The sequence below is a fragment of the Ambystoma mexicanum genome, chromosome 3q, assembly GCF_040938575.1.
Source record: "Ambystoma mexicanum isolate Mex_15411 chromosome 3q, UKY_AmexF1_1, whole genome shotgun sequence".
Taxonomy (NCBI): domain Eukaryota; kingdom Metazoa; phylum Chordata; class Amphibia; order Caudata; family Ambystomatidae; genus Ambystoma; species Ambystoma mexicanum.
In genome coordinates this window covers 1,127,413,966-1,127,430,868 of record NC_090926.1, presented here as the reverse complement: position 1 = coordinate 1,127,430,868, position 16,903 = coordinate 1,127,413,966, and the positions used below count along the sequence as shown (strand labels likewise).

The following is a 16,903-nucleotide window of genomic DNA, read 5'->3' as shown; positions in this document are numbered from 1 at the left end:
AAAGACCAACAGCCCCTTATCAAGGGCGAAAGTCAATCTGCAATCGGGCTTAAGGGAGCTCGACCACCAAGATACACACGGGGCAGCGGGGGGGGGGTGTCAGCTCACTGTTGCCTCCGCTGCGTGTTCTTTACTTAACAGCTAGGCTGTCACCGTATAAACCAGTTTATTTCCAGTGTTGGTTTAGCAATGCAGCTAGGCACTCTAAAGCAGCACTTACTTGCTGGTCCGTTTCAAGAGTTGCCGACTCACCCCCGCCCCCACCCCTCTCTTATCTAGCTACCACACGTCCTCCTCCACTCACCAAAATGGAAAACTGGCGTGAGCCGGATCCGAATTACATATCCGGGGACCGCCCCGCCTAGAGATTATTCCTTTCTCACCCCCTAGGGCTCACGACATGGGGGCCAAGCTCGACCCTCCCCCTCCTCACAGTCGCACGATAGGAGAAGTGGGCCTACGGCTGGACACGCAGGCCCCGCGTCAAGTAAAGACAATAGTGCCAATCCCCGACAGCAACACACCTACGGGCATGGCTACACCACGATGGTCTCCTGAAGTTACACACTACCCACAGCACTAGCACGCGGTACTTCCCGCCAAACTGTACCCAACAACAGCCATACATTAGAGCGGGAACCGCCATCAACACGCTAACGTAACATTAGATTAACAGTTGTTGGGGGGGGGGGGGGGGGGGTCAGCCACAGCCTAGATAGGAGGGCGAGTCTAAATCCGTGGGAACGAGTAGGAATGCGGGTGGTTGGGGCCTCACATGAATAACTCATCCTCAGTGCCCTGTGCGAAATATGTGCGCCCCTCTCCCCACCACCACACATGCAGAACCGCAGGGGGCTCCGTTCTGTTTGGCTGATACTAAAACAATTATTAGCCGAACAACAGAACGGAGCCCCCTGCTGTTCTTGTAAAGTGTGTTTTAGGGCGCCTTGCCTCCAGCTCACGCCCCTGAGTTTACCTTGAGCCAGCGCTGCTCGTCGGGGTCTGGTTGTGGCTAGTACTTCAGACAAATTTCACCAGGTGTTCGACTTCCCGAGGGGAGAAGGCTTTGACAGTGCTGGGTATGAGGACGAGTGCATGCAAAAGTAGTGCGGTGCGAAGATGGACGAGGACTCGTCTGGCGAGTGGGATGAAAGTGCCAGCGGATGACGGTCCAGTAGTGGCTGCTGTTCCAACCTTGCAGTGAGGCAGAGGCTATACTACAGATGCTGGCTTCTACCTTGCCCTTTGTGTTAGTCTCACATCCATGCAGCTAGCAGTGGCAGTGGCAATTAGGTTTCTATACGTCAATGTGATTACCGATTTATTTATTTATCGTGCATAAGGCGCTTATAATCAAGTTTGTGTTTCAAAGAGCCCACAGGGCAACAGGGAGGAAACATGATAGTGAAAAACAAATATAACAATGAAAGATAGAGGAGAACCTACTAGGCTTGTGAGCATTCTGAGCGCGCAAGTGCAGAGGGAGGGGGAGGATGAGGGAGTGGGTTAGTAAGTGCTAGATGCATCAAGAGGGAAGGGCTAGGGAGTAAGCAGCTCCAAGTGCCTAGCTAGAGTGGTCATCCGCCAATAAACAGGTAAGTGCAGGCCTATGATAACATAGGCCTGTGGGTGCCAAGGAAAAGTGCTGGGAGGAGTGGAAGCTGTGTGCGATTGGGTGTGGAAGGCCAGGACGCGGGGAGACACATATGGCCCTGGTTACCAATCTCAGCAACTGTGGGATTTAGCAGGTGATGGAGGAAGAGAAAAAGGAAAGTCTTGAGGAGCTTCCGGAATTTGAGGAGATCCAGCTCAAGATCAAGAGGAAGGGGGAGGATGTTCCATAGGAGGGAGCCTGCTGAGGAAAGAGACCGGCCACCAGCTTGCTGTTTAGAGTGCTGAACACAGAGTTGGTGCCGGCGGAACAAAGATCTGGAGGGATAGTAATTAGTGAGTGTAAATTGTAGATAGCATGGCCCCCGGCCAGCCTTGTGGATGATGCAGGGGGATTTGAAGTTGATCCTTGCAGCAACCAGTGGAGTTTTTAGGGCTGGAGAGATGCATCCCCTGAGCTTGAGGCCAAGGGTAAATCCGGCAGCCCTATTCTGGATTAGCTGGATGGGTTGTAGAGAGGAAGAGGGTAGATTAAGGAAAAAGCTATTGCCGTGGTCTAGCCTAGAGAGAACCAGAGCTCTGGAGACATTGGGCTACTGGGGGAAAGTGAGGAAAGGAAGAATTCCTTTGAGAAGGTGGAGTTGAAAGTGTGACTTTTTGGCAAGGTTCTGAATGTGAGGGATGAAGGAAAGAGGAGTCGAAGATGACGCCAAGGTTTCTTGCTTCAGATGAAGGAGAAGGGGGAGAGCCCATAGAAGATAGCCAGAGTGAGGGGATGAAAGAGGGAGCAAGAGTCCCAATAGGCAGGATCTCAGTCTTGCTGGCGTTGAGGCAGAGGTCATTGGAAGTACACCAGGACTGGATGACAGATAGGCAGTCAGGAATGTTGCAGGAAGTAAAAAGAGGATCAGAGAGAAGTTTGAAAAAGAGTTATGTGCCATCTGCATAATACTGGAAGTTTGTGGAGAAGGTGGAAAGGAGGGGTGCAAGCGGGGCAAGGCAGATGTTTAAGAGCCAGGCAAAAAGGTTGGATGCCTGCGGGCCGCTGCAGGTGGAGATGGAGGTGGGGAGGAGAAAGAGCCCCGAATAACCTGGAACAGGATGTCAGCCAGTCCAGTGCCCGCTCTGAGATACATAGGGTATCATGGAGTCTTTTTATGAGGGTGGCGTGGTTGACTGTATCAAATTTAGAGGCAACATCAAGTAGAATGAGAACAGCTGAAGAACTGGAACCAAGAGATGTGAGCAGCTCCTCGTGGGTGTTCAGAAGAGCAGTTTCTGTGTCTTTGGATGCTCTGAATCCCGATTGATGGTCATGGAGGCAACCAACAAGTTCAATGGGCTTGGTCAGTTGGGGGGGGGGGGTAAAGAGATCAGCATCTCCCAGAGTTTCCCATGGAAGGGGGCGTTAGATATGAGGCGGTGGTAAGCTGGGCAAGCCGGTCTGAAGAAAGTTTTTTCAGGACGGGCGTACAAAGGAATGCTTGAGTGAGAAGAAAGATCCGGTAGCAGAAGAGTGGCTGCAGATATCAGCGAGTGCAGGGGCAAGGGAGCCAATATTGTCCTTAATGGTTCTGGAGGATCGGGGGTAACCTGTTTGGAGGAGACCTTCATGGAGCAGACAACTCTAGTGACCTCATCAGGTGTGATAGGAGAGAAGACGGAGAGAAATGCAGAGCGAGGAGGGGAGGCCATAGTAGACAAGGGGGTGAGGCACGCAAGGATGCTCAAGAAGCCCTGAGTTTTTGTAGTGTAGTGGGTTGCCAGTGCGTCGCAAAGGGCCTGGGAGGAGAGAGGTGAGGAGGAGACTGGAGTGGTTGGCTAGTTCCCTGCACATTTTAAGAAGTTCAGTTGTAGTGTTGGATGCATCAGAAATGCAAGCCTGGATGTGGGCCCTTTTTTGTTGTGGATAGAAACTCTGTATTGCCTTTAGAGCAAGCGGCAGGCCAGTCTTTCAGAGGCTGAACCTGAGGGCTGCCCCTTCTGTTCTGCAGCTCTGCACTTGCATTTCAGGGCTGCAAGTTCGTAATCGTACCAGGAGTTACACTTGGAGGCAGGTTTCAGGCGAATCCTCATGACTAGGGCAAGAATGTCAAGGGTGTTAGTAATGGCAAGATGGAAGTTGCAGAGTCAGAGGTAGAGTCTGTGGTGGGGTGAGGGGGTGGTTAAGGTAGATGCAAAGGCAGCAGTTGACACTCGTTTTATCGGACAGATGTTTGTGAACGAGGTTGGCATGGACGGGAGGGTGGGGGTCAGAGGGCCCAGGTGAGTGGTCTGACCAGGAGAGCAAGGTGATCAATGGGGAGGAGAGTGAAAGATAGGAGTGGATGAAGTCATCAAGAGTGTGTCCAGCTGAGTTGGTAGGACAAAAATGGAAAGGGAGAGTGAGGTGTAGAGGTCATGGGAAGAGCATGAATGTCGTGATTGAGAAAGTGGATGTTAAAAAAAATACAATAAAAAGAAATGTAAACAAGTAAAAAAACAAATAATCGCCCATGACAAGTTTAGTGGTGGTTGTGAGGAAAGAGGCGGAGAAATCAGCCCATTCAGGGAGGAACAGGGTGGTAGAGCCAGGTGGCCTCTAGATGGGGGCAATGGTCCGAGAGGAGGTAGGAGAGACGGCAAACTTACAGACCAGGCTCTCAAAGGAAGAGTAAGGCTGGGTATGAGAGAATAAGGGACCCACTCAGGGAAGATAAGATCAACCCCACCGCCTGCACGGTTAGGGGGAGGCTTGGAGATCATCTTATAGCCATTAGGGAGAAGGAAGTCAAAAGCAGTGGCAGCTGGCCTTGAACCAGCTCTCAGTTAGAGCACAGATAGAGGTCAAGGTCTTCAAGGAAGAGGCAAATGTGGGATTGTGAATGCACCCAGAAATTCAAAGACATCTGTAATCCTACACTTGTTTCAGAATGTTTTCTGTGCTTCACGTGTATCAAATTGTATAAACTTAGTTGTCAATATCTTTCATGAACGTGCCCATATTTCTGTATTTATTCTTGGTTCGTAAGCGACAAACTCCTATTTCTGCCATCTGGGCATCACAGAAATACTCTACAAATTCGACAACAATGACTGGTACTGAAATCATGACAGACCAGCTCTAAGACAGTGGTGGCACCACCCAGCACAAGCTGCAATGCGCCCCCTTCCAATCTTGACCTGGAACTTTACTACAGGTTAAGGCTGACTCAAAGAAATCATTCTGCATGGTAGTGTGTGATCATCAGTTAGAGCCAGCCTCAGTGTGCTCCATTGTGTGGTACACTGTCCAAGAAAGAGGTCTGGCACAGAAGGAAGGGCATTAAACAAGTACAAAAGGTCACCTAGAACACAACAGAGCCCGATGCGAAGGGCCTGAACACGATTAGAACTTGTGCAGGGGGAGGGAAGTTTCTGTGGCTTAGCTTGAGCTTCTGCAAGTCTCCGTACTCACATCACAAAGAGAAGCTTGGAATACAGCCTTTACCTCCGCATCCCTCTTCCTCACTCCAGTACTCAACTTTGAATATGTTTCGTGCTCAATGGAACTTTCTTGGCCACTCCTCCTACATAACGTATAACCTCCCAGCCAACCAGTCCATGCAGTTCTTTCGTTCCTGCAGGAAGTTGTGGATCCTCTCCATGCGGAGCAAGGGGGTCAGGGAGAGACGGCCCTCACTTGATGACCCCTCTGCGGAGCTTTGTGGTTGCACAAGAGCCAGGATGCCTGCAGGGCCACAGGCAGGGCTTCAGGGTCCGGCAGAGGCTGTTTGGTATGTTGGGGGCAACCAGGGTGTGCCTGCCGGCCTCCGGAGGTTGATCGATCTTCGGGGGGGGGGTTCTAAGTCTGGACCAGTCTCCTCTTCATCACCCTTCCTCTTCTTCCTGGGATTCCAATGGGTCCTCCCTTTCATCGAATGATGAAGCGGTCTGGAAATACTTGGGCCGCGACAAAGTTCAAATTGTGCTGGAGCAGATATACTTATCAATGGGGTTTCAGGGACCATCAGTGGAGCAGGCCTCTGAACCTCCCCATTTATCAGTTTAAACACTCTCCAAAACTGGACCTCCCTTAGATTTCAGAACTTCATGAAAAGATCATGCAGGTTCAGGCTCGCTTGGAACAGATCTCTATGGCAAAGTTGCATTCTCTCAAGGGCGAGCAGTTGTAATCCCCTGGTCCCGGATGCATATAAGACCATTGGTGTGTCGTCTTTTGTTTCTTTGTCTCTCCTCCGAAAGTCCCTCCAATGGTGTTTGCTACAGTCCCATCTCCAGAAGAGGGTGTCATTGTCTCCGGGAATGCCGATCATTCTTACCTCAGATGCCAGCAGCCTGGGCTGGGCTGGGAGGTGACTCTCCTGGGCCGTTCGCATCAGGTACGGTGGTCTCTTCGGGGCAAGGGGGGGGCAGAGGTCGGCCAATTGGAAGGAATGGACGGTCATTCAGGAGGTCTGTGGTGGTCTTCAGGTCTGGGGGAGGGATGTTCTGGATCAGACGGACAACACCACAGCTCTGGTTTATGTCAACCATCAGGTGGGTACGGGTTCCCGCTCTCTGGAGGATCTAGCTTGGTCCATTGGGGCCTGGGCCGAAACACTCCCGATCTCCTTGAGGACTGTCCATATCCACCGGTGTGGACACTGTTACTGCAGACCGGATAAACTGGGTGTTTCCAACCTTGGGGGAGCTGGCTCTCTGTCCTGAGGTTCAGGCCTCCCTGGATGGACCTCTTAGCCTCTCCCTCAAAGCTCAAGTTACCAGATTCTTCTCACAGACTCTGCCCCAAGGGTATTGGGTGGGTGGATGCTCTTACCTTGGCTGCGGAGCTTCTTTATGCCTTTCCTCCAATTCCCTTGATTTCCGAAGGTGGCCCACAGAATCAGGTCAGCTCCGGGGGTGTTCATCCTGGTGGTCCATTACTGGCATCGGAGGGGCTGTTCCTGTGTTTTCTGGAGAAGCAGTTAGGTCCCCCATAGGTGTTGCCCAGGTGGCTGTCTTCTTCCCCGTGGGACCTCCTATTGGTCCGGGATATGTTACAGAAACCTCAATTTGAGCCTCTGGAGGAGGTGGAGCTGAAGTGGTTGAAGCTCAAAACTACCTTCTTGATTGCCATTACTTCAGCTCGGCGTCTGGGGGAAAACGGGGCTCTCCTATGTAGGACTCCATTTCTGGTGGTCCTGGTGTGGTGGGGGGCTCTGGTGTTACACTGCAACCCTTTCTTTGTGCCCAAGGACTCCTCTCCTTTCCATCTGTTTCAGGAGGTGGTACTCCCAGCTTTTTTTCCTACTCCTTCTCCTGAGGAGGAGGCATGGCATTGCCTGGATGTCAAGTGGGCTGTGTTTGCATTATCTATCCTGGACAGAGCCCTTTCGTTTCACTGATCACCTGTTGGTCACTGATCACCTGGTCACTTTGGGAAGGGAGTCTGGTCGCTGGGCATCCACTCCTACGATCAGCCAATGGATTAAGCCTCTGATCCTGCGGGCCTATGAATTGGCTGACCTCTGTCTGGCGAGTCGTGTTCCGGGGAGGTCCACGAGAGGGATGGCTGCCTCCTGGGCGCATCGGAGAGGGGTTCTTTTGTTGGACCGTTGTCAGGCTTTCCCATGGGCAACCCCCTAACACCTTCATTAGGCATTACCAGCTCAACGTGGAGGAGGGACCCCGATATATTTCCTTTGGCGAAGGTGTTCTGGGGGCTGTGCCTGGTTGAGGTTATGGCATGGTTCATGGTCAACGTGCCTTTTCCTGTGTTCTGTGCTTTGAATAAATTGCTGTTGGATGGGTATTTGCAATGACCTTGGTGTCTGTGTCCTTTCTGGTGGGCATAGACATCCTTCCTGTTCTGCTTTGGTACAACTAAAAAGGTAAGTACTGGGACGAGGAAGAGACATTAATGCTCGGATTACTTACAAGTAATCTTCATTACTCCATACGGGGACGATGAAGAGTAGGACTAGGAGTCTTAGTCTTACTCTTCATCGTCCCAGTATGGTCTTCCCTCCCTCCCACCCTTTGGCGGAAGGTCACCATGCCTAGTTTGGGATTTCTGACATGGGCTGGTTGGCTGTGAGGTTATAACTCCTGGAGGGTGGGGGGCAGAAAAGACCAGCTTAAAAAGAAAAAAGTTCAATTGAGCACAGAATGTACTCAAAGGTAAGTACTGGGACGAGGAAGAGTAGGACTAGAAGTAATGAGAATTACCGGTAAGCTTTTTATTCCAAGAGGGTTAAATAAGTAGCCAGTACATTTCACGCTGGCGATTTTTAAAAATATTTTCACAATCACCCCTTCCATGGATTTGTCTACAGTGTACATCACTTGCAGTCTTAATTGTGCAACGGAATGCTGCGCTTCAACACAGTACTGTTCTACTTGTGATTTCTTTTCGCATAAACAGCTATTGGGTTTATGTTCGGCAATCCATTAATCTACCGGGCAGCTTGTTACACATATACAGACTAAGAATTTGAGAGATTCAAACCGAACATGGAGACGTACCCAAACCAAGCATGCTAATGATGAGAGGGTAAAACCAGAAGTTAGCATGGTTGGAACCAATTCTTATCAAGCACCTAGAGATAAATGCGATAATCAGAATGTTTCACAAGCTAGAGAAACAAGACCAAGAGTGTGAGGAAGGGCCTAGAAGCCCTGGCTGGTTTTAAAAATTGTATTAATTAATACAATTATGCTGTTCATTTCATCTCAGAAAGGGCGATCTACTAACCAGATCCCCCTTTCATAGGTTCAATGCTCAAAGCATGGTGAAATATGCCCTGCTGCATCGGTCTCCTGATCTGCAGCGTTCAGAGGCACACACCGTTTTGACAGCTGCTGTGACAGCCAAGTCACTTCAGCACAGAGGCTGCATTTCAAGTGCTCGCTTCTGTTCCACACCACAGTCATGTGGAATTACTATTCTGGTGGCAGTTTAACCAAAGGCGATGTTATGGTAGATAGTAATTCACATAACTGATCAAGAAGTCACATATAGTGGATATCATACGCGTCAGGACTGTGAGCCCAGCACAGATGTGGAAGTGTTAAGTGTATTCTGATTAGACATCCTGGCCCGTCAGCCTGCAAGGCAAGAGATTGAAAGGCTATGCCTCTCCTTTGATCCTTTTTGAAGTCTGGTAACACTTCTCTCCAGCATGAAAGCCTTCCAGCAGACGCTGTCCTGGGAAACAGAAATCAAAGGACACAACCAACACAAAAGGACTAGGCTCACATCAGAGCATTGAATACCAAAGGGCATTTGATGCTATGGGTCCGAGTAGGGAGATGGGTTAGCATAAACGGGGAGTTCCGCACAAGCAGGGAAGGGTTCCACCATCTATCTAATTTCTCTCCTTCCTTCCAATCTCCTTCACTTCCTTTAGCACAAAGCACTTTGGGTATTATGGAAGAACGTAAAGACCACTTGATAAATGTTTGGGCTTGTGACTCCTTAAAGCAGGCTTGCCTTTGTCCAATCACGTGTAGACTTTTGGCAAAAAAAAAAGAAGAGGGTTTCTACCATACCTTCATTCCTTCTATGATTGCTTTTTGGACCAGGTGGAATTCACATGGACCTCTTTTAGGGGAAGTTTACTTTCCGAGGTGCGAGTGTGGTGAAGATTGAATGTCCAAAGAAGAGGCAAGTTCTACTCCTAACTATCCCTGGGGCACATGGGTGGTGAACTGCTTCTAGAAACTAGTCCTGCCTCTCTGCCAGCTCCAGAAGGAGAAGAAAGAAGAGTAGAAATAGGGGAAGAAGTCACAGCAACTAGAGAGTCAGAAAAGCCAGGGCCCTTATGTTTTCAACAAACCGCTTAAAGACGTGTTTCAAAATCACAGGACCTTCCAGAGTTGTCTTTGGCACTCGTTTGATCTTTGAGCCGATGTGCAGCACATTTGGACAAGTTCGCCACTGCATCATAAAAGTAGAGCGTGCCATTGCCCCAGTTCGACCTAGAAACTCATTGCTGCAAACGTGGTGTTCAATCCGCCAGCCTCTTCGTCACTGATCCAAATTGACAGTCTAACCGACCATGGGGGCCTCATGAAACTGTGACCCGTGTACGAAACATTGAAGCGCTCAACTCGAACTACGCATACAGTTACTAGCATCTTCGCTGACAAACCAATCCTGGTGATCCTCACGATCCGCAGCCAACTTTAGCTGTCTCCTGGCTCAACAGCTGCTCCCCGTATGAACAATGTGACTGCTGCATTCAAGCCAGATTGCAACCCCTTACCACACACCAAAAAGCATGGTTCGACATGGTCAAGTCACCAAGAAAAGTAGAAAAGACATTATAATGACTGTCAACTTCCACCCTGGTTCAGCTTGCCATCTTTAGGCCCTAGAGACTTGTTGGGTCACCTCTAAAAGCATTTTAAGCACAAGAACATATACGTTTGAGGAACATGTGCCAGTTGATTGTATTGCACCAAAATTGCATTACCAAAAGTGCTGCAGCTGTGCATTTCTGGCATATTCTGTGCTCTTTCCACAGGATGGGTTTTGTAGTGTATTCCATTTAGTTATTTTTGCATATGGCGAGTTTGATTCAAGTATATATATTTTTAGAGAACTTTGATTGGACACATTTTATTTTGGAATGTTGTACTTTGCTGTTTGAGTTGAGCTTCTGTCTCAACTACACACCCCTCATGAGAGTGATGCCTTCCTTCTGCCCATGTAAGGCAAAGGAGAAATAGCCCTTATATGTAGCCCGTTTGAGATATACGTCTTTACTCTGCTAGCATTCACTTCACCATCACTTATTTTGTCACAATTACCTCACCAGAAATGTACCCCAGCAATCCTTTCGTTTGTACTCCATATTCATCCCCCTGCTGCCCCTTTGCTCCAAACCTAACCTTACGCTATCCATTACTATCTTCACATTGTGAAGATTCTGACAAATGGTATGACAAAGTAAATATCTGGCGAAGTGAAGGAGGGATAAACCCGGTTTCACCTGCATGATCGGGATCCCTCATGTTTTGTAGAAGTGTGAGGGCTGAGTAGCTGGTTTAGCCACTAATCATCCTTGTAAAACTGCTGGGAAGAAGTCATTTATTCACAAAGAGTTACTAAGTCGTCAGTGAAATCAAGTCTTATCAGAAAGCAAGAATCTGGCTATAAACAAGACTGATGCACGTTAGGAAACAGCCTTATGCAATATCCCCCATTCATTGTTTGTAAAGACCAACTCTTACAAAAGACCAAGAGTAAAGTGTGATAAACGGATGCATTTTGGGAAGTGAAATATTTTCTAAAGCCGTCAGCTAAGGTTGTGAAACAATCTTACTATGGAGCAAGAGACATTGTGGATTGTAATGCAATGTAACAAAAGATTGAAAGACACTTCGATAATCAAATTCAATCTAATGCCTACCTGCAGCAGAAGACATGCTGAGGAATTTAGTGTCAAGGTGGAGTCAGCGAAAGTAACTTTTATTGAACAGGAGAAGCCATACTAATAAATTGGCCTACCATTAATTTTATTAGACCACCCTGCAACAGAATGGAAATCAAAGTAGCACAGAAGGGACTTTGGCCATAAAGACTGAGAACCTCGAAAGGACAAGAAAGGGTCAATGGTTGCACAATGCAACAAGAGGCTAAACGAATGAGAGAGCAAGGAACAAAGTCTAGGCATATAAGCCTAATCTCCTTAAATTCCGGAAACTCCTCAAGACCTTCTTCTCTCTCCCTCTCCCTTGTTAACCACCTCTCTATTCTTGCCTACTTCCCTTCTCCCTAATTCCGTTCCGTTTGCTGACTGGTCGCCTGGTGCACCTCCAGAGGCACACAGGTCTCAGGCTCAACCACCAGTCCTCGCACTTGGCCCCAGGCCTCCGTTCACCACTACTGCACTTGAGAAGGGTAACCTCTCTACACTTAAGCCAGTGCCGTGCTGGACTGGCCGAACTTGTTCCATTCCCCCTCCCTTCACTTCCTGTCTGCGCACTTACATTACCTAGAATGTACTAGGCCAAGCTCACCAGGCATAGTACAGTCATTTTTTGTTTCTGTATGTCCGTCTCCCATCACCTCACTCTCTGTCACGCACTATCTGAAACGTCGTTGGCCTAGTACTGCAGTTTAAGGTTTGTATGTTCTTCTCCCTCTCCTCCCCCCTTCTTGTCTTGCACTAGTAAGTAGTAAGGCCATCAGGCCTAGTTTGCTAGTCTTTTTTGCCAGCTCAAGGTCTAAGAATGACTCTGTATTCCCTTGTACCCATCCCGCTTTGAAGCACTTCACTGGTGTACAGTGTATAAGAGCTTTACAAATAAACAATTACAATGAATGCCATTTACTCAAGCAGTAGCAACAAAGGGAGCCTGGCCAAAGTAGAAAGGCCCCCTCACACGTATCACAAAGAAAAAAAAATACGGTTGAGGCACCTAGGAGATCGGAAACATTTGAGTTTGGATTTATTTATTGCCATGGGAATCATTAACCCTCCACAACAAAATGAATTCCTTTTAAATAACAGGTTGAAATGGTGAATTTTATGAAGCAATTGCACACAAAATAGACCATAGGATTTACAGGGAGCGTTAAAAATATAGATTTTCTAATACTTCAGGTAAGGTACCAAGTGTGGAAGTTAAGTCGCTGAGAAGAGTCAAGAAAAAGGAAAGCAACCCATTAGTGCGGCCATCTGTCGAAAGAACATTTCTAGCAGCCAAGAATCAAAATATATATTTACAAAACTTTTGCCATTAACCGTTGTGAAAAATAACTGGCTTCACTTTTCCGTTTGAAAGCCAGAAATCAGCTTACACTAAACCATTCTCTACGGCACCGATTCACTGCTGGGGAGCCCAATTTTGGCAGTTACACATTATGAGGCCGGGAGGCTAGCTCAGGGGCAACGTGTTTGTCTTGGAAGCAAGAGCAGCACTCGTTTGAATCCTGGTCCCCCGATTAGAGACTGTTCTCTGGTAATTAACGTGTTAAAAAAAAGATTAATTTCATAAGGCAGTGATAAATAAATGCACTAAGGATTACACTATGCGTCAACCAAGAGCCAAGATTGGAGTACTGGTTTCACTGTTCACAATTTAGCCAGAAGTATCGGCATGAAAGAGGAAACCAAAAGTGCAGCAGCACCCAACCATCAAAGCACGTGACAATGACATTCCGCAAATGAAAGGGATAGATTAGAAAGACAAGTTCAATTTAAAGGGCCATGAGAAAGTGCATCACGAATTAATTGTGTGATATTTTCAACAACAAAAAATGGTGGATTATAAATTGCAGGCTGTAGCAATTAACTGTTTTACTGGTCATCTGAATGCGCATGATGATACAATGGCAATTCCGAAGACATGGTGATGTTGCGGGCGCCACTACGACTGGGAAGCAAATTAGCAACTCCCCTACCTCTGACTTGCAAGCACTACAAAGAACACGATCAATGGTTTAGTATGCCTAAACAAGAGAAATCGCACTATACTCCAAGTGCCCTTCACAAGGAATCAAACAAGTGCTCACGGGCTGCACCCTGACCCCAGCAACACACTGCCACCGGAGCGACCTTTCCATCTTTCTGCCTCACACAAACAATGAAGCATCCGATGTGGCTCGATTGGTATTGGCCAATATCACTGCTTCAGCATGACTGCAGGGTCTGTGAGTGTATCGGGGGCTCATGGCCATTTCTACACTTATCTTACACCCTTCACCCTCACAACTGTGCCCCTTCACCGTTTCAGTCCTTATTCTTTGATCTTAGCTCCCATGAGGAATTTGTCTACTCCCCGCCCCCAATTTCCCAACAACGCTCCATCAGACCCTTTGAAACACCCTCACCTGACGCCTATGTCTCCTCCACCACTATTTTCCAATCACGACTGCCTTCCATCTCACTGTCCTCGAATGGACACGTTATATTTCCTGAACCATGCTCCAATTCTCCTACACAGTTTCCTGTAACGTCACCCTTTCTCGCCACTGCGCTCACCTTATTGTCCCCTTATAGCTTACCCTCGGCTCTATCACCCACCTGCCCCCGTCTAAACTCTGTGCCCGCCGCATCTTTCTCCCCTTTCAGCACTGATATCTCCGCCATTGCTTTGCCCCTGGTTGAAGCTCTCGCCATTCGCAGAATCAGCTGCTCTCACCGGTGCCCCCAGGGCTGTACCCAAGGCTGCGACTCCTCTTCACTGGGGCAACTGATGCCATGGCTGTGCTCCAGGGCTGCCTTGGGAGGGGGGGGGGTCTGTCAATATCACAGCGGACGGTCCAGTGTCGGCTCTTGTGAGTGACGCAATGTTTCAATGCTCCAGCTTGTGTCAGTTTGCTTCAGTGCCTGCCCGTATGCCTCACTCCAACCCCCGCTGCTGAAGCACTTTGGATTTTCTTCTCAGTGCTGCTGCGACTACTCTGCCAGGTCTCTGGGGCGGGGCATCTCTCGCTCCTACGCTCCCTGGCCCGCCCCCATCTCCTAGCTCCTCCCACATCTAGTCCCCAATCACGGTCCGACACAGCTCCAGCTAATCTAGCTGCCATCTTGGAATTTACAGATGTGAGCTAGCCACCGAACAAATCATTTAAAAAGTTGCAGATTATCTAATACTTTCGGGAAAATGTGTGCGTTTTACCCCTAGAAATTTTAAAATGGATTAAAATGAATGAACATTATTTCTGTATAAATATAAATAGACTCGATACACATATAAATAATTAGGTCAGATAGTACACTTTTTAAATATAATTAGTTAAACAATCATAATCTCTTTGCTCTTTTTGTACTGCGCTCTAGTAACTTTCAAAACGATTGCGCAATCTTCCACTCTCAAAAACAGTCCGCCCACATTTACTGGATCAAAACATGAACTTGTGACAATAACAATAACTAGGGACATAAAAGTAGGACATCACATAATCCAGTTCCTCACAGTTAGAATACCCGACTTCCAATCACAGAGGTCCAATAAAGAACTAGAGGCGAACACTTCAATAAAAACTTGTCAGCCCTGGATGTCATGCTTGTGGATAAAATAGCTATGTAATCCCTCACGTTCTATACAGCCAGCAACATTTGGAACCAAACTTGGCCCTCCTCTGTGCTGTTACGAATTTTAAGAGTAACATACATACCAAACCCCCCGGTTTGGGCTGGAGACTCTCCAGTTTTTCATCAAAAATGTTGCTAATTTTGACTATCTTCTTCCTAAAATATTGCTAACCTCAATTCAATCCAATGGGAAAATTCCCTGTTATGGCTGTTGTAGCCTTTAGACATAAGGACGTGACACCAGCGAATCAGGACACCACTTCTTTATTCCCAATTCAACTAGATACTGACTTCTTTCCTTTCCTCCTCCCCACTCCTGCACCATACCCCACGTGACCCTGTCTCTATCTTAAAGAGACAGGGCCCTCTAACAACACCCCCAGACAAATGTCCTTGCTTCCCTGCAACATTCATCGACCAGGCGAAGCGGCTTCCTGATGGTTCGTTGTGGCTGGGTAGTGGTGTCACCACTTGGGGTCCAACCCTGGACTGTCTGTCGACTCTGCCAAGTGGCAACGGGACGGACCCGGAGGGATCCACAGGTCATCCCTGGATTCACAAGGTTCTGGATCGGGATCCGGAGGCAGAGGCCTTTTATCCTCTCTCTTAACAGCATGCTTGAACAACAAACTGTTCCTTGTTATCTCTTTTTCAGAATTCACAGCTGTCACCATAGTCCCTTTTATTGCAGTGACCTAAAAGGGGATCGGAGCAAATTGAGAGTCCGTCTTTCTGGACATGGCTTGCTGCACCAACACTTCATCCCTACATGAAACTCTTTTGGTCTGGCTCCTCTTATTTCACCAGTTTAAACCCAAGTTCTTTCTTTCCGCTCAGTGCCTCTTCTGATAACTTCATGGTCTGCTTCCGGCTGACTTATCGGGTGTCTCACAATGCGGGTGCGAACTAGATACTTCATCATCAACTCCGCAGTGGTCTTATTGGTGGCCTCAATCGGTGTATTGCGGTAGTCCTGCTGCAGTCAACAGAGCGCTTGGTGGGGGCCAGCACCCTTCGATGCAAGCTCTTTGTATGGTTTTCTTAATTGAGACCATAAACCTCTCAGCCATTCCATTGGCTTGCGGCCAGCAAGGTGTGATATTCTGGTGGATGAAACCCATGTGCTTCGGAAAGGTCGCAAACTCATGTCTACTGAATGGCGGACCATTGCCGGACTTGATGGTGCCCGAGATTCCCCATTCGCTTATGACCTCATTGAAGATCACTACCACCTGGGCAAACACCGTGGATGTTGACTTCTTCACTATTGGAAACATTGAGTGTTCATCTATGAAGAGTAGCATGTATTCTCCTGATTCAAGGGGACCATAGAAATCCACGGCTACCTTCTCCCAGGGGTGTTCAGGGATCTGCATTGGATGGATTAATATCAGGGCCTCGGCCCTGGCTGTGTATTGGCATGCTATGCAGTTACTCACCCACCGGTCAACCATTGCGTCCAGAAACGGAAACCACACATGGCATCTGAACTGTCTTTTTTTGTTGTCTGCGCCTCTGTGACCCTCATGGGCTGTCTTGATCACTTCACACCGGAGGGTCGCTGGGATGACATGTCTGCACCCTCTTAGCAGTATTGTATTGTCCTTTACAGCCAACTCCGTGTATACTTTGCCAGTCTTTCCAGTTCATCTCTGCACACCCCCGGATGGTTCAACACAGCACAACTGTCACTGGGATCAGTGATATCCTCGTCTGAAAGAGTAGACTCCGAATCACCACCCTCCCCTAGCTCCTCACCTTCCTCCTTCTTCCTGGAAACCTTCTTTTCTTTTCTTCTGGGTCTCTCCTTTTTTTTGAGGAGATAAGGACGACCACGGAAGGATGCCACTGTGCCACCTGCAGGGGTGACAAAGGGCAAACCCCCGGGAGCGTCGAGAAGGGGAAAAAGCCCAAAGGCACAAAAAAACCCTGAGAAACCTCGGTGTCCAACTGGAGTGGTTCAGTAGGCGGGACAGCTCTAGAGGCAAACGCGGGTCAAGGCGGCACCCAATCCAAGGAGTGACGGTAGTATTGGTCCCTGGTGATTTGTAGTACACTACGTGAGGCTGAGGCAACTCGGAAAACTGGTGGCTCAGGCAAACAGTGGTAGTAGAACGTAAAGAGAAATCAATCCATAAATCAGGCCGAGAACTGGTACACGTGGGAGCAGTAGAATACAGGACGAGGCGGAGACCAATCCAAAGTCTTGACGAGGGCTGGTACTCGAAAGGGCAGGACAGGAGGAAAAAAGAGAGGCAAGGGCGAAAGACCGGAAGGAGCCA

At 48.3% G+C, this 16,903-nt stretch overlaps 1 protein-coding gene across 2 annotated transcripts in view; it reads right to left on the bottom strand.

Moving 5' to 3' along the window:
• The window catches only part of MCOLN1 (mucolipin TRP cation channel 1), a 639,103-nt gene extending 625,090 nt beyond the window's left edge, over positions 1-14,013 (bottom strand). Inside the window, exon 1 of one of the 2 annotated variants that reach the window (XM_069603920.1) lies at positions 13,726-14,013. In XM_069603920.1, the coding sequence (XP_069460021.1) occupies positions 13,726-13,786 (61 nt within the window). In that variant the 5' untranslated portion in view covers positions 13,787-14,013. Of the gene's footprint in view, positions 1-13,607 lie in introns of both variants that reach the window. The other variant, XM_069603921.1, reaches the window with a different exon arrangement.
• Between the last annotated feature and the right edge of the window lie 2,890 nt (positions 14,014-16,903).